This window comes from Bison bison, unplaced genomic scaffold, assembly GCF_000754665.1.
Source record: "Bison bison bison isolate TAMUID 2011002044 unplaced genomic scaffold, Bison_UMD1.0 scf7180017863702, whole genome shotgun sequence".
Taxonomy (NCBI): Eukaryota; Metazoa; Chordata; class Mammalia; order Artiodactyla; family Bovidae; genus Bison; species Bison bison.
Window position 1 is genome coordinate 4,424,743 of NW_011494274.1, and position 20,177 is coordinate 4,444,919.

The 20,177-nt window shown below is 37.3% G+C and overlaps 1 protein-coding gene across 3 annotated transcripts in view; it reads right to left on the reverse strand.

Annotated features, from left to right (window-relative positions):
- Nucleotides 1-18,897, reverse strand: part of TMEM67 (transmembrane protein 67) — a 45,995-nt gene extending 27,098 nt beyond the window's left edge. For 2 of the 3 annotated variants that reach the window (XM_010833517.1, XM_010833515.1), the window contains exons 1-13: nucleotides 18,634-18,897; nucleotides 16,919-17,007; nucleotides 14,654-14,747; nucleotides 13,844-13,943; nucleotides 12,841-12,910; nucleotides 12,672-12,746; nucleotides 8,131-8,193; nucleotides 6,454-6,608; nucleotides 6,231-6,339; nucleotides 5,011-5,100; nucleotides 4,199-4,264; nucleotides 2,229-2,385; nucleotides 1,168-1,291 (exon numbers count right to left, since the gene is read on the reverse strand). In XM_010833517.1, coding sequence (XP_010831819.1) covers nucleotides 1,168-1,291; nucleotides 2,229-2,385; nucleotides 4,199-4,264; nucleotides 5,011-5,100; nucleotides 6,231-6,339; nucleotides 6,454-6,608; nucleotides 8,131-8,193; nucleotides 12,672-12,746; nucleotides 12,841-12,910; nucleotides 13,844-13,943; nucleotides 14,654-14,747; nucleotides 16,919-17,007; nucleotides 18,634-18,859 — 1,418 coding nt within the window. In that variant the 5' untranslated portion in view covers nucleotides 18,860-18,897. The remainder of the gene's footprint in view (nucleotides 1-1,167; nucleotides 1,292-2,228; nucleotides 2,386-4,198; nucleotides 4,265-5,010; nucleotides 5,101-6,230; nucleotides 6,340-6,453; nucleotides 6,609-8,130; nucleotides 8,194-12,671; nucleotides 12,747-12,840; nucleotides 12,911-13,843; nucleotides 13,944-14,653; nucleotides 14,748-16,918; nucleotides 17,008-18,633) is intronic. The other variant, XM_010833516.1, reaches the window with a different exon arrangement.
- Nucleotides 18,898-20,177: the final 1,280 nt, after the last annotated feature.

Genomic DNA, 20,177 nt, shown 5'->3' on the forward strand with positions numbered 1-20,177 from the left:
TGGTACTATTTATGGCACATAATAGGGTACATTTTGCTGAATTCAATGCATTAGTAACATACCGTCTGTAAACTCGGAAATGAAAATGTCAGTACCAGCGGCCAACATGGTTTCATCAGTATGAAGTCAGACCTGACTAGTTTCAACTTCATTTTCACTGAGGAATCTACACTGGAAGATTGAGGAAATGCTAAAAACAGCACAGGTAGATTTCAGAAGGGTATAGATAGGACAAAGCTTCTGTACTGCCTACTTCGTGAAAGATTGTTGTGAAAATCAAAATGAAAAAACAATGAAAAAGTAATGTATGTTGAAACACCATAAAGATGATGGTGTGGGTTTCATCAGTGTATTCAAGGTGCACATTATAAGACACTGAAGTGGAAAAGCCACATAAGGTTAGAGATAGGAACCTCACAGCGGAGAAGGGCTGCATGGCACTACCCTAAGGCAGGGCCATCATCCAAGTATCCGAGGAAGAGCGAGGTGTTGATAACTAACGAGGGCCAACCTAGAGCAGTGGGTGCTAAAGGAGATGGAGCCATAGGAGGCCCACCTGCTGCAAAGATCTGACGCGCTCTAACACAACCGCGTCGGCCCGTGGATCTTCACTGCTCCCCACCTCTCAACTCATTCTAACTTGGCAAGTCTAGAGTGGGGCTTAGGATATGGATTTTGGCAAACTCTTGAAGCCCTTCTGAAGTAATTATCTCCTCTATTCAGATCAGATCAGATCAGTCGCTCAGTCGTGTCCGACTCTTTGCGACCCCATGAATCGCAGCACGCCAGGCCTCCCTGTCCATCACCAACTCCTGGAGTTCACCCAGACTCACGTCCATCGAGTCAGTGATGCCATCCAGCCATCTCATCCTCTGTCGTCCCCTTCTCCTCCTGCCCCCAATCCCTCCCAGCATCAGTCTTTTCCAATGAATCAACTCTTCACATGAGGTGGCCAAAGTACTGGAGTTTCAGCTTTAGCATCATTCCTTCCAAAGAAATCCCAGGGCTGGTCTATCCCAATCTACACAGACATCTAAGAATACATTATGTATCATTCCAGTTCAGGTGTTCTTACTGTTTTCATCTGACAATTACAGGTCAACACTTTCACTATGACATTTTTCCAAATACTCCAAGCCTCATTCAGTAAATTAGACATTTGTTTACCTCAGTGATATTTGGGTGGCGACTCTAATTAATCTTGGCTGGCTTCCTAAGTCATTTTCCCGTCCACTTAGTGTATCCACTAAGAAAATGCGCCGAGTCAGAAGCCACTTGCCAGAACTACTGTCTTTTATCAAAAAAAAAAAAAAAAAGATGGGTTTAAAAAATACTTTCATTTGTTCAAGATGGCACTCAAAGTGAAGATTACTGGACAAATTTAAAACACAAAATTAGTACACTTTGTTTTAATAAGATGGTTGCAAAAACAACTCCTGCTGTGAGAAATTCCTAGTAATAGCCTTCCCCAGCTGCACTTGATGTTTTCTGATTGTCTGGACTTTTCATCAGTTTGGAAGGATTTTCCCTGCAAATTACCTGAATAAACAGGATTTCATAAAATGAGAAACAACAAAAGAAACTAATTTGTCCAAAGAGCAGCTCAAGGATGGTTTGAAGAAGCCCTTATTTTATAGTTCTACTGTTTTTCTAGGATAAACTTTCAGGAATGATAAAATTTCTTAATAAAAAGCCTGATATGTTTAGTAAATAAGGCTTCCTTGGTGGTTTAGACAGTAAAGACTCTGCCTGCAATGCAGGAGACACAAATTTGATCCCTGGGTCAGGAAGATCCCCTGGAGAAGGGAAGGGCAACCCACTCCAGTATTCTTGCTTGGAGAATCCCATGGTGAGAGGAGCCTGGCAGGCTACAGTCCGTGGCATCGCAAACAGTTGGATACGACTGAGTGACTAAGCGCACTGAGTAAATCCACCAACACCCTTGCAGTTTACCGTGGGGCATGCGATATAAAACCTTACAACAGGGACTTCCCTGGTGGTCCAGTGGCTACGGGCCCAGGTTCGATCCGAGGTCACGGAACTTAGACCCCACGTGCTGCAACTAAGGCCTGGCGCAGCCAAATAGAGAAATATTTTAAAAAACAAACAAGCTTACCATCACAGTGAATCCATGACTTTTCTTATAATCTGTGGCTTATTAAGCTATGTTGGTTGACTTATTTATTGATTTCAGCTCAGAGGAAGAGTGGTGTGTATGGATGCCTTACCTTTGTTCACAAACATTTTCTTGTGCTGAAGATTTAAGTTTAACACAGGCACAGCCCAAATATATTGGTGCTGATTCTCATCAGTATATTCAAGGTACACATCATAAAATGTAGGAGTGGGAAAGTCAGTTAAGATCTTAGAGACAGGAATCTCACACTGAAAAATAAAATTAAAAATAAAAGTACCCAAATTGAAAGTTAGAAAGCATATTTATTATCTTTAAAAAATTTGTAATTGTAAAACAAAGTATCTTCCAATTATGGTGTTTATACATATTTTCATACATCTTTTAAAACATGAATACTATGTATGATTCTTTTATAAGGGCCAAAATAACAGTAAAGAACCACCTGAATCTTGTCCAACAACCCAGCTGGAGAGGCTATACATTCATTCTCAACTGTAACTGTACAGCAATAAAAAGGTTTAAAAACTCCTATCCTGTGGGGTGAGGTCCCAACTCTTGCTCCTGGTAAACACTGTTTATGATTTGACTCCCCTTAATAGTACCAGGTTTATCTCCCACTGCTTCCTCTTTGTCTCTGGTTCAGTCACACTAAGCTACTTACAGTCTCTAAATATGCTATGCTATTCTACATCTCTCTGACACTGCAAATGGTGTTCCTGCCTGGTATTCCCTTCCCCACTGTGCTCCCTGTAAACTCATATTCATTCTGCAGGCTCAAGTGTCATTCACCGTGTAAAGCCCTTCTGAACTTCCCTAGGAACTGTTAAGGACCCTTCTTTGAACCAACACGGTTCCTTGTTCATATCTTTAGACCAACACATCACATTCTTTTTAATTCTTTGTCTATATAGCTGTTTTCTCTACTAGGCTGTGAACTCCCTGAGAGGCAACTGGGTTCAATGGAAAAACCACGGTTTTCAAGCCTAACAGAACATTTACTTGATGAAAGAATTTGAACAAATTACCTAATATTACTGAGCAACATTTCCTCATCCACAAAACATGAGTATGTATTTTACAAAGCTATTTCATGGATCAGATGAGATAAAAATGATAAAATGCTGAGGACAGAGCAGTGGGATTTATCTGGCCCAAAGTAGATACACAACAGTTTTTTAAAGTAACACAAATCATTTCTGATAATAAAAGCAAATTCAAGTTCATGATAGAAAATCTGGAAAATGTAGAAAAGAAAGAAAATAATCTGTAATCCCACCATCCAGAGTTAACCACTGTTAAAAATGTTTCTTTTTCTCATCTGTTTTCCCCAATGGCGCTTTTTGTTGTTTTAACAAAGCTGGAATCACAGTTTTGTTCTGTGGTGTGTGTACATGCATTTTATCAATAAGTATTTTTGTAGACTATTGAAGGTCTTTCAAATGTTTAACAGCTCATAATATTGCTTTGTCCCATACTGTAGTTTTAAAATGCATTACCAAAGGAAGGAAGGTCAGGGAGGGAGGGAGACAAGCATGGAGAGAAAAGGAAGCATTTTGCTACTGGAGGGAGGAGGGAGGAGGCAGTGCTAACACTTCATTGTTTATTAAAAATGAAGTACTTCTACTTCATTCTAAAATGCTCAAAAGTAGAGATTATTTTTAAGACCTATATGCCAGAAGCAAATACACAATTATGATGTTTAAGACTCTATGGACGACAAAGTACTGTTTTCATGCTGATTTTATTAATAAAAATCATTCATAAATTATTCATTAGCCCACAATGCAGGAGTCCCAGGTTCGATCCTTGGGTCAGGAAGATCCCCTGGAGAAGGAAATGGCAACCCACTCTAGTACTCTTGCCTAGAAAATTCCATGGATGGAGGAGCCTGGTGGGCTACAGTCCATGGGGTTGCAAAGAGTCAGAAATGACTGATCGACTTCACTTTCACTTTCTTTTTGCAAAAAATTACTAATTTCAAAAATTTAATAATTATTTCAATTATTGCTGATGTGAAAAATGAAGCCAAAATGTAGACTGCCTAAAATAGTTCCAACTTACACTTTGTTGATAAGTTGTTCCAAAGGAATAAGCAGCATTTAGTCTCATCTCTGTGTCTGGACAAAGCTACAGCAAAAGAACACAACTGATAAATAGCTCTCACGAATCTTTTCTTTGCTTATAGTCAAGGGTTCTCAAGACTTAACATGGATATATACTTTATATAATACTTATTTAATGTTATCAAGGGAGTGAAAAGTTAAGAGGGCATCTCTGTTATAACTTAAAGTACTTTTAAGAAATTCCAATTTAAAACAAAACAAGAAAAATCAACTCTAGCAAGCAAACTGATGCTCCATTCAAGCAATAATCTAGTTTTTTCCTCATCTTTGCCTCAGTCAAAAATAAGACATGTTAGGGATTCTCTCTAGATTCATACTCTCTAGAGTATTGTCTACTATATACTCTATAGTATATATATTGTATATAGTAAATACATTGTATATATATTGTGTATATATTATATATAGTATATATATTGTATACTACATACTATATATGGAGAAGGCAATGGCACCCACTCCAGTACTCTTGCCTGGAAAATCCCATGGACGGAGGAGCCTGGTAGGCTACAGTCCATGAGGTCACTAAGAGTCGGACACGACTGAGCGACTTCACTTTCACTTTTCACTTTCACGCACTGGAGAAGGAAATGGCAACCCACTCCAGTGTTCTTGCCTGGAGAATCCCAGGGACGGGGGAGCCTGGTGGGCTGCCGTCTATGGTGTCACACAGAATCGGACATGACTGAAGTGACTTAGCATAGCATAGTATTCTAGAGTATAGTAAATTCTCTCTAGAATCATACTCACCTGTAAAATCCCTCCTTCTAAAGTTTGCCACTTGAGAAAGTTTCCTCTCGCATCATAGGAAGCAGCAACAAACTTCAGTTTTGTACTCTGCTTAAAGAAAAACAAGAATAAAATAATGTCACATACTCTGAAATTCAGTCTATGAATATATATAATGGTCTATAAAAACTTAGAGAGTTCAGACTTTCAGAGTATATATAATAGTCTATACAATTATGTAAAGTTTAAAAATAAAAATTAAAAGAAAAAAAAAGAATAAAAAAATAAAATAAAATAAAAGCTCCGCTGGTACAGATAAAAAAGAAAAATAGTCTATACAAATTTTTTTATTGCCAAATGATCTTTTCTTTTTCTAGAGACCAAATATTGAATTCATCAATCATTACTTTGAGGAAAAATTAATCAGTGTATCTCTCTGATTAAACACACTTAATATAAATGGACTGGGTTTTTGCACAAAAACTATTACTTCAGAATTGAGAGGCAGTGACAGATAACTTCTTTTCAAACCTGTTAAATGAGTGTGTGTGTGTGTGTGAATGGAGGATGAATAGAGGAGGAAATAATCTATTCTTTCATTCTGCTCCAGCTAAGTCACTTCAGTCGTGTCCGACTCTGTGCGATCCCATGGACTGCAGCCTACCAGGCTTCTCCGTCCATGGGATTCTCCAGGCAAGAACACTGGAGTGGGCCGCCATTTCCTTCTCCAAAGCATGAAAGTGGAAAGTGAAAGTGAAGTCGCTCAGTTGTGCCTGACTCTTAGCGACCCCATGGACTGCAGCCTACCAGGCTTCTCCATCCATGGGATTTTCTGGGCAACAGTACTGGAGTGGAGTGCCATTGCCTTCTCCCATTCTTTCATTCTAGAAGGTCAAAAAAATGAAGGTAAGAATTTGGACCTGTGACATGCTGAGGAAACACATAGAATCCCACTCAATCTTTGGCAGCCGTTATGAAAAATGTGGAGATAAAGGACAGAGGAGGCTTTGTGTTTGGTGATGAAACCCTTCCCAACCCACAAGTACTTCTTGCTGCCGTAACACAAAATCCAGAGGTATCCACACAACTCAAGTAAGAAAACTAAACTCTATATTGTTAGATTTAGTTTAGTCACTAAAATTTTTTAAATCTATCAAGAATTATGTCTAGTAATATTCTTGTTATCTTTCAAAATTATAAATCAAAATGTAGTTAACCTTCAATAATATAGAGATTTGTACCTGGTTTTCCCCTTTAAAACTGAAATTTGTAGGAAGAGGTGTAGTACTAAGTATTTGAGGTGCTAATCCTAGCTGGTCTCCATAGAACAGCCATGGAAGATTCTGTCTCCTATAAACAATCACAATTGTTTTAATAATGGGGGAACGGTCTTAGTACATATTTGTGAAAGTAACTGCACTGAATTTGGTCACAGTGACGGTTCATCAGTTAGAATAACCTTACCAAAAGGAGACAGAATGAACAGTGCCCAGTGCAGCAGTATTTTCAAAGATAACCTGAAACAATCCACATGCATCAAAAGTAGAGGAGTCATAATAGTTCATGTTCATTACACACATATTTCCGAGAGCTTGGCAAGATGTTAGATTGCCATACACCTACAGGAAAACAATGACAAATATATGGGCTTTAATATCCTGAACAAAAGTTGATACAAAAATTATGCTTAGTTTTAATTTAATTATGCTTAGAATTTGAATTCTGCAAATTCTTTTTTTGGATATTCTTTTGCTTTTAATACTTCTCCTTTAATTAAAGTAGAAAAGAACTTTCCATATGGCAGGTTAATAATTTATAAGTTTTACCTGAAATTTTAGGTGAAAATATAAAGACAAGCAACTGAACGAAGAAGAACCAACTAAAAACTTACAGCGTGACATTTAAAAAAACTAATACATGAAATAATTACATTTGAAAGAATAATCGGATCCTAATATTAGAATAGAAATCTAAGCTATTTTTATTTTATCTATTTTATATCTATTGCATATAAATCTAATCTATTTTAAGTAATTTGTTTTATGAACAACAAAATCTGTTGAGTTTGACCCTCAAACTTCTTTCTCAATTTTCTCTTTAAAGAAAAGACCACTTCATTTTTACAGTTATTCAAATAAAACATCATCACAGTAATCTTTCTCTCCCTTCTCATATTCAACTCATGACTAAATCTTGTTGGCTCAATTTTAAACGTATATATCCAGAAGCTTAACACTTCTTTCATTTCCATGGAACCACCCTTGTCCAAAGGTCCATTTTCTCTCACTTGGATTACTCTAATCACCTCCTAATTGGTCCCCCTGCTTGTCTTTGCCCTAACAAAGCCTACTTTCCATGTTAGAATGATCTTTTTCAAAACCTGAGGCCAACCACTGTCTACCTTTGCACGAAATCCTCTACATCCCTTCCAGGAAACTCTAGGTCTCATAGTCACTCCCTTCATCCTTCAACTCATTTCTCCGCCTTCCCTGCTCACTGCTCTGGCCACTCAGGTCTCCCTCCTGTTTCTTTAGCGTGAACATGCCAGAGAACCCCTGCTTTGGGACCTCTGCACTTGCTGTGGTCTCTGCTTAGAATTCTCTTCCCCTAGGTATTTTCATGGCTCACTTCCACTTCCAAGTCTTTGCTCAAATATCATACTCTCAGAGATGCCTGTCCTGACCACCCTCCATAAGTTAGGACCACCTTCTACTCTCTATGTTCTTTATCCCGATTTGTTTGTCTTTATAGCACTTGGCATCACCTGACAATTACTTACAATTCCACACAGGATTTTTCTCTGTCTTTTCCTAAAATAGATAACTTAAAAGGTTTCAGAACAGGGCATGGCATACAGTAAGTCATCAACAAACATTCACTAAATGATAGTACGAATCAGTTTCCCCTAACATTCAATTTCAGCTTAGTAAGTTTGGATATATTTAATTTATGAGTAATAAGTGTGAAATGAATAACATATTCTTTATTAGTCTCTTTCAGTCCACTTAGAAAGGGTTTTAATAGAATATGACCAAGGAGATATATCTACTTAGAAAAGTTTTATTAACTGGGGAAAAAAAAAATGGTACCACAGTTTCTTTGAAATGAAATAAAAACTACTTTCTAGAAATTCAAACATACCCAACAAGCAGCTGCTGATGACTGCAAATACTTTGCAAACCATTCTGAAGTGAAAGATATGCCCTATAAACAAAAAGATGAATTTTAGTTTTACGTTTAAATAGAAATTCCTTAACCCTACACACTTAGGAAGACATTACTGTGCACACTGCTGAGTGGGAAGTAACTAATATTACTTTCCCAGCGTTATCAGAAAAATAGACTCTAATAAGAATAAAAGAATTAATTCCAACCAATATCAGTAATTACAAGTAGGACTGAATTACAAAATCACATCGCTCAGACAAAAGATACAAGGAAATAAAGTATGTTTATAATAATAATAATAACAACTATTATGCCCATTTCACTAAAATGAAAATCAAAGTACAAAAGAATAAAAGAAAAATTAGATCTTGACTTAGATTTGGTTAATATTTGGTGATTTAGGATTATATTACACTGTATTAAATTGCAAGTAATAGAAATATTTGTGAATGATTTCTAAGCAACAGGAGATTGGGGATACACAGAGAAATTAACATTTAAAATCTCCACAGTGGTGATTCTCAAACAATGATGAATATCAGAATCAACTGTGTAATTTCCTGAAAACAGAAAATGCCTGGCTTCATTCTAAACCAAATGAATCAGAATCTCTAGAATGAGACCAAGGCACGCATGTCCTCTGAAAACTGCAGATACAGGTCTCCCTCTAGTTAAGAACCACTGCTGTAAAGCTCATCTGCATATCCTGCTAAAAAACGAGACACAGAGAAACACCATCTGTAGTAAATTCTCTGAACATGGACAAAGGTGATAAAACCAAATTATATGAAATATGGCACCATAACTGTCCAAGAAATCTAAAATAAAATTATTATGAGTCACTATTTTCATCTCTTCAATAAGCAAAAATTCTCATTTTGTAAGAAAAAAACATATGTGTAGAACGTTGGCTAACACACACAAGAAACCTAGTAAAAATGGAAAGTATCGACAACAGTACTGGCCAATGCAAAATGAAGCCACAGACAAATGCCAGGGACAAAGCTGCGTGATTCTTTATGAAACAATATCCACATACTTTAACCCAGGAATTTAAAAACACTTAGGACATGTGCCTTAAGTCAATAATCTCTCCAAAAGGAAAAACACATCTATGTGCATAAAATGGTTGACAGCAATATTATTAACAAAAAATCTAAATATTCAATAGACATACAATTACATGAATTTCAATGCATAAACTAGAGTATTATGTGACAATTTAAAATTATAATTATTGGTTGGGCCTGGAACATGGTATAGAGAAACCAAGGTAGTGCCTGAAGATTGAAGGAGACATGTTAAAATAACACAGAAGCTATACCAAAGGGAAGTCCAAATTTGGGACAATTTGAGCTTTGAAAATTTGGCCACTGCTGAGCAAATCTGGAAAGCTCAGCAGTGGCCACAGGACTGGAAAAGGTCAGTTTTCATTCCAATCCCAAGGAAAGGCAATGCCAAAGAATGCTCAAACTACCACACAAATGCACTCATCTCACAGGCTAGCAAAGTAATACTCAAAAATTCTCCAAGCCAGGGTTCAACAGTACATGAGCCATGAACTTCCAGATGTTCAAGCTGGATTTAGAAAAGGCAGACGAACTAGAGATCAAATTGCCAATATCCACGGGATCACTGAAAAAGCAAGAAACTTTGACTGTGTAGATCACAACAAACTGTGAAAAATTTTTGAAGAGATGGGACTACCAGACCACCTGACCTGCCTCCTGAGAAATCGGTATGCAGGTCAAGAAGCAACAGTTAGAACCAGACATGGAACAACAGACTGGTTCCAAATAGGAAAAGGAGTACGTCAAGGCTGTATATTGTCACCCTGCTTATTTAACTTCTATGTGGAGTACATCATGAGAAACGCTGGGCTGGAGGAAGCACAAGCTGGAATCAATATTGCCAGGAGAAATATTAATAACCTCAAATATGCAGATGACACCACCCTTATGTAATAAAGCAAAGCACTAAAGAGCCTCTTGATGAAAGTCAAAGACAGTGAAGAAGTTGGCTTAAAATTCAACATTCAGAAAACGAAGATCATGGTATCCGGTCCTATCTCTTCATGGCAAATAGATGGGGAAACAATGGAATTGTTGGAAATAAAAGGAAATAAAAATGAAGTGACAGACTTTAATTTGTGGGCTCCAAAATCACTGTGGATGATGACTACAGCCATGAAATTAAGACACTTGCTCCTTGGAAGAAATGCTATGACCAACCTAGACAGCGCATTACTTTGCCGACAAAGGACATCTACTCAAAGCTATGGTTTTTCCAGTAGTCATGTATGAATGTGAGAGTTGGACTATAAGGAAAGCTGAGTGCCGAAGAATTGATGCTTTTGAGCTGTGGTGTTGGAGAAGACTCTTGATAGTCCCTTGGACCGCAAGGACATCAAACCAATCAATCCTAAAGGAAATCAGTCCCAAATATTCATTGGAAGGGCTGATGCTGAAGTGCAAGCTCCAATACTTTGGCCACCTGATGCAAAGAACTGACTCATTGGAAAAGACCCTGATGCTGAGAAAGATTGAAGGCAGGAGAAGGGGACGACAGAGGATGAGATGGTTGGATGGCATCACCGACTCAATGGACATGAATTTGAACAAGCTCTGGGAGTTGGTGATGGACAGGGAAGCCTGGCGTGCTGCAGTCCATGGGGTCGCAAAGAGTCGGCCACGACTGAGCAACTGAACTGAACCGAACTGAGCTTTAAAAAGAAGAATAACAGTGACAGTTCATAACATACTCATGATACCAGGGGTTTGCAGTAAAGCTAAAGAGAGAAAAAAGCACAGAGAGAAAAGAAAGCACTCTATAGAGGATTGCTAACTTAAAAATATAAAAAGGAACAATAAAATTGTGAAACCATCTTGATATAACCAATTTAATAACTGATTCAGATAAGGTTCATCAATGACTGCTAAAAAGGATATGTATATAGTCTCACAGTAAAATCTCAGACTAACTTATTAGTCACAGCACCTTTACAAGGGGGAGGAATGGCAGACAGCACCATGCCCAGCCAGTCAAATTTAGCATCACCAGTAACTGGATATCCTGACCTTATGTGCTCCATGTTATGATACAATGGGCTATACACAGCACCGATGTCAGATTTTCCCAAAAAGATGTTTCACAGAGTCTAATCATAAGAAAAAAATGAGAAAAATGCAGACTCTGGGATGCTCTACAAGAAAGCTGGCCTTGACTCTGCAAGAGTCAATGACCATAAAAGAAGAAAAAAAGAAAAAAAAAAAGAATCCAAAAAGCAAAAGAGGATAAAGATCTCTGTTCTAAATTAAAGGAGACCAAAGAGATTTAATTTCAATGTGGGATCTTTTGCTGATCCTGGGTCCCTTTGCCAAAAAAAAGTGGGCAGGGATAAAAGACTTGATTGAAACAAGTAGGCATATTTGGATATGAACAGTATATCAAATAATTCTATTAATCTTTTTAGGTGTGATACCAGAAAAATGCCATTTTCCTTAGGAGCTACAAAATATTTAGGAGTAAAATGTTACACAGCTACAACTTATTTTCAAGTGGTTCAGAAAAAAATATGAATGTATGTGTTTGTATGCATGTTTATATACACAGAGAGAAAGCAAATTTGGCAAAACATTAATAATTGGTTAAACTAGTAAAAGATACATGCACAGTCATTGTTTTTTTTTTTAACTTTTCTACAATAAAAATTTTTCAAAATTAAAGCTGGGAAGGCAAACCAAGATGTAAGCTCATTGTCTTTGGGGAAAGGGAATGTGAAGACACTGACTCAAATATTTGGAAATTCTTTATTGACTGTCTGATATATTACTATAGAGGATTGGCTATTTCTCTTAGAAATTACATAAAACAATAAGATAAACACAGAAATAGTTATAGATCTGAGTATGTATACGCATGCCCTTCCCAGGTGGTACAGTGGTAAAGAATCCGCCTGCCAATGTGGCAGACACAAGAGCAGTGGGTTCAATTCCTGGGTCAGGAAGATCCCCTGGAGTAAGAAATGGCAACCCAATCCAGTATTCTTGCTTGGAAAATTCCACGAACAGAGGAACCTGGTGGGCTTAAGCCCATGGGGTCTCAAAGAGTCAGACACGACTGAGCAACTGAGCACACACTCACACACACGTTTATACATGTGTGTAGATATCTTCTAGCTACGTCTGCTAATTAGGGCATACTAAGCATGGTAATCTTTGTTTCTAAATATTATCCTTAAGAGCTTTTTAGAGAAATAGCTGTTTCCAGGACCGAAGCAGGAAAAGTATAAGATGAGCCTGGAAATCTTGTGGTGCCAGACAGGAAATGCTCCAATAAAGATACAGTTATGTCCAAAAGACATAGGAACAAATTCGAAGGGCTTCTAATGGCCAAACCTATGACAATTTGGGAAACAATGAACTGAAGCTCATTTTAGTCCCAAATGAATTACCAAAGGAAGAAAAGCAGAAATATCCTTAACTAGTAGAACAAAAAAACTGAAGCATACTCACAAGCTCTCCATAACGTGCAGTTGAAATCATACGTAGAGGAAAATTCCCTGTGCTGCTCAAACACAATCCCCCTGTCTTCATAAATAAATAAGAAAAAAAAAAAAGTTTATGTAAGAATATCAGCAATTCAATTTTAAAATATATACATTATCAATGTAATTAGCCTTACTAAAATGTTAGGTTCTGAACATGCACAGGACTTGCTGGTATTAATGAACGCTGGTTCACATCGGACACACCTGTCAATACAACAAAAATTATTTTTAAAATGTTAATGAATTAGCTCTAATTTAATTGAGAGCTTGTCTTTCTAACTTAATAGATTAGAATAGATTCATTCAACTAAGCAATTACTTGCAATAAAGTAAACTTATGAAAAGTATACTCTGTATTATAAGGCAAGGTATAAATAAAATCAATAATATATATAAATATAGTACCTAGAAAATACTAAGTAGATTGCAAATAAAATTTATTATTATATACTATATATTATTGGAGAAGGAAATGGCAACCCACTCCAGTACTCTTGCCTGGAAAATACCATGAACTGAGGAGCCTGGTAGGCTACAGTTCATGGGGTCACAAACAGTCGGACACGACTGAGCGACTTCACTTCACAATATATTATAGATTATGTACAAATTATATAACATCAATAATAAAACAAAAATAGCTAAAAATAGCTACCTTTTACTGAGCACTTACTCTATACTACTTAGCTAAAAACTTTAGGTATGTAAAGTATGTTTCTGAGCTGTGGTAACAGCCTATGAAGTGGATGGTATGTCCTGTTTCTGAAGATAAGAACACTGGCTTAACAAACAAAGGTCAAACAACCAGCAAGAGACAGAAACAAGATTTAAATCTTCTTTGCGACCCCACGGACTGTATAATCCATGGAATTCTCCAGGCCAGAATACTGGAGTGGGTGGCCTTTCCCTTCACCAGGGGATCATTCCAACCCAGGGATTGAACCCAGGTCCCCACAATGCAGGCAGATTCTCAACCAGCTAAGCCACCAAGGAAGCCCATTTAAATCCTGTTCTGTCTCATTCTTGGACCTCAGCTTCTTTACCTGTTAATGCCTACTTCTAGCCTAAGGAATATGATACAAAAGACACAAATTCTACATAAATATTAATGAAGACAGCACCCAGCATACTGCTTACCTGTTTCCTAAAGCATTTGCTACTGTAAAAGAGTCTTCACTTTCATCACAGAGCTCACAAGTTGCTTGAGACAACAATGTTCCATTAACATTTCTTTCCACTAAACAATTTAGAAACAATAAGATGTAATTCATAATCAATATATAAGCTTCTATACACTTAGTAAAACCCACTTGTAATTATTCCAATTCTCAAAACACCTTGTTAGAACAAAACATATGTCAACTCCTTACATAAAGTATTGAAAAGTGAAGGCTTCCCCATTCCCACATTAAAAAAAATAATAATACAGAAATTTCTAAATCATCATAATAAATTAATATAGTTTCCTTAAAAAATTTCTTTCCTCTTACCTGCATACTCCTGTTACACTGGCTTTGGGGAAACAAGTATTTTCACAGACTTCTGGTAAGTTTCTCAACTTAAGAGGACTTTTGGTGGTATGTATTATAAATTCACACACACTATAATACTATAACTTCATTTTTAGATACCTAACCTACAGAGACACTTGACTATGTACATAAGAATATTCATCAAAACATTACTAATTAGAAAATAATCTAAATATTTAAAATAGCAAAAAGTTATAAAATACCACAGAGTGGATTAAAAAGAATGAGGTAGATCTAAATGGTATGATCTTAATCATACCATTAACTGAAAAGAGTATGCTAGAGAACAGTCTTTGCCTATGAAATAGCTACATAAAAAATACCAGTTATATTTCCTGTGGTTACAATGTATACATTAAAAACAGAAAAAAAAAAAAAGAGTCTAGAAGGACACATTCTAGAATCTACTTCTCACCTAAAATATGGCCAGTGGGACAGTGGCATTTTCCTTCTGCAGTTAAACCACCAGGGCAAGAAATACAGTTCCAGCCATCTTCAGTAACACCTTTCTAAATTTTAAAAAAAAAAAAAAAAATTATTTCCCTTTTCTTAATTAATGTTCTCCTTAATTGATCACGTGGGTTTAAAAAGTCATAATAGGGTAAAATTTGTAGGCAATATGTAAATAAATTATATACATATGAGCTACATAAAAATTTCCTGGAAAGACAATTTGTGCTTATATTCAAACATTAAGCTATATATTATAACTATGTACAGACTACTATTAACTACTAAGAACTAAAGGCAATAGTTCTTTGTGATTTTCAATTCAAATGAGCTTTTATTACCATGATTAATGGTAATAAATTATTTTATTAATTATTTTATTAATTTATTATTTTATTTAATAATTAATAAATTATTTTCAATTTACCAAGATAAAATGCAACAAAATTCAACAGTATTGAATCAACAAATAGGTAATTAATAGTTTAGCCTTACCTGTTCTAAAATAATTATTCTAATTTTTAAAAATTCAAATAATTAGCTTTTAGCAATTAAGTTATGACCCAAAATAGATGAATCTTATGGTAGATAAACATACTTAAAGTTGTTTAAATTGAGATCTTTTTTAATCCACTAATAATTTGTACTAGTAAAGATTTGATAAAATATGACATCATCCAAAACTGGACTTACATGATTTAGAAAAAAACCTGGGGTAAAAATATAGTAATTTTATTACAAACATGGATATAAACAAAATAAATAGAAAACAATGGTAATAACAAAACAATGACACAAATTATGCTAAGTTTTGGTTGAAAAGAATGGATATATCAAGAAATGCCACTGTATTTGTTAATACATTTATACATATAGGACTATTTAAAAATTATGATAGCTTAGCTGTGTGTGTCGGAGAAGGCAATGGCACCCCACTCCAGTACTGTTGCCTGGAAAAGCCCATGGACGGAGGAGCCTGGTGGGCTGCAGTCCATGGGGTCGCGAAGAGTCGGACACAACTGAGCAACTTCACTTTCACTTTTTCACTTTCATGCATTGGAGAAGGAAATGGCAACCCACTCCAGTATTGCCTGGAGAATCCCAGGGACAGGGGAGCCTGGTGGGCTGCCGTCTATGGGGTCGCACAGAGTCGGACACGACTGAAGTGACTTAGCAGCAGCAGCAGCAGTTGCGTGTGTGTGCGTGCTTCGTCATATCTGATTCTTTATGATTCAATGGACTGTAGTCCGCCAGGCTCCTCCATCCATGGGATTTTCCAGGCAACAATACTGGAGAGGGTTTCCATTTCTTACTCCAGGGGATCCTCCCAACCCAGGGACAGAAACTGCATCTCCTGTGTCTCCTGTACTGTAGGTGGATTCTTTACCACTTGAGCCATCAGGGAAGCCCCACAAGCTTAGTGACATCACTGAAAAATTAGTCTGCTTTGGCACCATTTCATATTAGTAGTTTTGCTCATCATAATTCAGCTAGGGTTAATATTTCTAAAAACATCAAGTATGAAAATGATCATCAAACCTATAAGTACTAGTCATAAACCAGGACAAATGGGTAAATACTAAATTCCCAAATTAAATTTTTTTAAATACAATAATGAGAAGAGGTAATACTGCATTTTGAAAAAAAGAGAAGAAATATTACTATGAAAGTTAGAACTGCCACACTAAGACTCTTAATTATTCAAAATGATTGGAAGATACATTTCTGTTAATCAAGAATCATATATAGTAACTATTGATACATTAATTTTCCAAAAATTATGATATAATGAAATGATTAATAAAACAGCATCAGATATTTAATTTAGTGATGAAATTGGCATTTGATGAACTTATCACTCAGCTATCATTATGAACATGAATCATTACGTAAAACTGTTGACATAGTAAGTCTAAGACACTGAACTTACTCTATATATCATTCATTCATCTATTTCCCTTTATAAAGTAGTTTCTCTATGAAATAGAAATAAACAAATTATCATGGCTTTTTTTTTTAATTTCAGATTTTAAAAATACCTTTCTATTTTCTCCAAGTATAGAAAATTTCACTGATTTCCCAAGATTTACTCTAGTAAAAACAAAGCTGGCTTAGTAATTTTAAAATCTGTGGGAAAATATATGAGTACAGCATTAAATTACAGTTTAAAAAATAATGATATTTGCTATTTTTTACAGTAAGATTTTCTAAAAAAATAAATACTCCATACCATGTGTTCTGGGCACTTTTTACAAGTAATATCAGGTCCTCCATTATTAGAAATCATCTGAAATCCTGGTAGACACACACATGAAGTTCCTAAAAAGAAGAGCCAATTTTTACCTTGATAAATGAAATTCCAAGATAGGAAAATTTTAATAACTCTTAAGATCTTGAGAAGCAGCAGCTAAGAGCAAGACAGTGGAGTCAGTACTGCCTGGGTTCTAATCTTGATTCTGCTGCTTAGTTTTGTGACCCTGAACAAGGAACTGTTCTTTGCCTTGGCTTCCAATTAGGAACAGTACGTACCTTGTGGGGTTAATATGAGTACTAAATTAGTCATTATTAGCGTATAAAAAGTGTTATATTTACATCTTACAATGTGTCTGGCATACAGTAGGTATTGTGTTTGCTGTAATTTTAAGTGCAAGCATAAATAAATTATTAAATTATAAATATTAAACTAATAACCAAACTACTGACTAACCGCTATGGGAGATTTTACATGTCTATTTCATCCAACCATACACATACACTTACTGAATTCAAATTCTGTCAACACAAAATCTTATTAGGAAAGTTATCTTGATTCAAATAAATCACTGTTTTCCTCTGGAAAGATTAAAACAAACTGTATAAGATAGTGAATATTCAACTTGCTGGCTAGGTAAGGACAGCATTCTCTAAGAAGGCATTAAGTGGATACTTAATAGGAATCCATGTAGTAGAATGCTTATGATAACAGGGTGCATGACTATGAACCTTACATTTTATAGAATGAGTCTGGGAAATGCTTTCTTCTTACTTCCTCACCTGAGAAGCCTGACTTGTCCTACACAATGACTTAAAGACAAATCAAATTTCAAGATGGAAGAAAGTTAATACCATGGGTGACCAAATTGAGATTAAAAACATCCTAGACTTTAGAATATGGGCAAAGTCTTATCCTGAGCAGTTTCAAAGGACAACTAGGACCAATGATGAACATCTCAAGAAAAAAAAAAGTTTAATATAAAGAGACTTTGGAGGGAATTAGTAATATTCAGCAATGAAAGGGCTAAGTCCTAAGGAAATCTATACTATTATGGACATTTTGTATAGTGGAAATACAGAGATCGAGAAAGAGGGCAAAGAGATATAGGAGTTCTTCCTGTCTCCAATTTACAGGACAAAGAAGACTTGACCTCATCTGGACTTTCATTTTTTAATCCATAAATTGAGAAGGCTGGACCATAAATGGTTAAGGTCCCTTCCAGCTCTATATTTCTAAGATTTGGGAAGATTTTTTAAAAAAAACTACCGAAGTTTACAAGCGCTAATTTGCATTCCTTCCCAAACAGGTCCTGTCACCTGCTCTTAGCACCTCAGACCGTCGTGGTTGTTGTTCAGTCGCTCAGTCGTGTCCGACTCTCTGCGACCCCAAAGATTACTTCTTTTCGCTTTCTTAGTCAGCTTTCCACGGGCCTCCCTAAAGGCCTCCTGATGAGAAGGAGGGGACTGGAGCCAAGAAATTCAATACGAGGCCTCGCGGGTGGCTGACTCAAGGTTTCCCCAACCTCCTTCGTCGTGTGTTTAAGCCTCAATCCTCCAAGGAGACCCTCCTCTCAGGCGTTGGCAGTTAACCTTTCTGAAACATTCTTTCCGCAGGGGCGGGGGATGTTTCTGCGACGCCGGGATCAAGGCGGGACTGCTCCTTTGGCCAGGGCCCGTCCCGAGACGTCTCACCTCGGGCATCCTGCCTCTGATTGGAGCCACACGCCACACAGGAGAGCGCCGAGATATCGAAGTACTGGTTGTGGCCGCACGTCTCCGGCTGCCGGAAAGGGAAAAAGAAGGTCTGAGCTTCTGAGACGCGAGGGAGGACCAGCAAGACGAACAGAGTCACACTCGCAGACGACAGGGTGGACCTAGCGGCCATCGCAACCACAGCCCCGCGGCCTCCCGTCGCCATGGTGCAGACGCCAGCGGCCAGGCCGTCTCCCGCGGCCCGTCAGCCTCAGCGGCGACTCTGCAGAGCTGATTGGATCGCGGCGCCCCGGTGTTCCGGAAATGTCGGCCTGCTTCGCCTGGTTGCTAGGTTACGAAAAGCCGCGGGAATCTGGCGATCTGGGAAAGGATGGGATCGGTTCACTTCAGTTCTGTCGCTCGGTCGTGTCCGACTCTTTGCCATCCCATGGACTGCATCACACCAGGCCTCCCTGTCCATCACCAACTCCCGGAGTTTACCCAAACTCATGTCAATTGAGTCGGTGATGCCATCCAACCAATCTCATCCTTTGTCGTCCCCTTCTCCCGCCTTCAATCATTCCCAGCATCAGGATCTTTTCCAATGAGTCAGTTCTTCACATCAGGTGGCCAAAGTATTGGAGCTTCTGCTTCAGCACCAGCCCTTCCATTGAATATTCAGGACTGATTTCCTTTAGGATGGACTGGTTGGATCTCCTTGCAGTCCAAGGGACTCGCAAGAGTCTTCTCCAACACCCAAATTCAAAAGCATCAATTAGAGGCAAGCTAACCCTGTAGCCTGGCAGACACGACCAGACTTCAGACTATGAATTGACCCGTTTGCGGGATGTGAAATCAATTTCAGAAGTCGGGAAATCGGTAACCGCAGCCAAGAAAATATCTGATTTTATCACACAAATTAAAAGTTTTATTTCATTAAGTCGTTAAATGATATTTACAACAAAACTTATGGTCATTTTCATGTTAAAGGACACAGCCCAATAATGTATTTGTCAAGATAAACTTGTCCAAAAAGTAGGGGAAAAAAACACAGATTTGAAATATGTAAAGGCAATGCCAAAGAATGCTCAAACTACCACACAATTGCACTCATCTCACACGCTAGTAAAGTAATGCTCAAAATTCTCCAAGCCAGGCTTCAGCAATATGTGAACCGTGAACTTCCTGATGTTCAAGCTGGTTTTAGAAAAGGCAGAGGAACCAGAGATCAAATTGCCAACATCCACTGGATCATGGAAAAAGCAAGAGAGTTCCAGAAAAACATCTATTTCTGCTTTATTGACTATGCCAAAGCCTTTGACTGTGTGGATCACAATAAATTGTGGAAAATTCTGAAAGAGATGGGAATACCAGACCACCTGATCTGCCTCTTGAGAAATTTGTATGCATGTCAGGAAGCAACAGTTAGAACTGGACATGGAACAACAGACTGGTTCCAAATAGGAAAAGGAGTACGTCAAGGCTATATATTGTCACCCTGTTTATTTAACTTATATGCAGAGTACATCATGAGAAACGCTGGA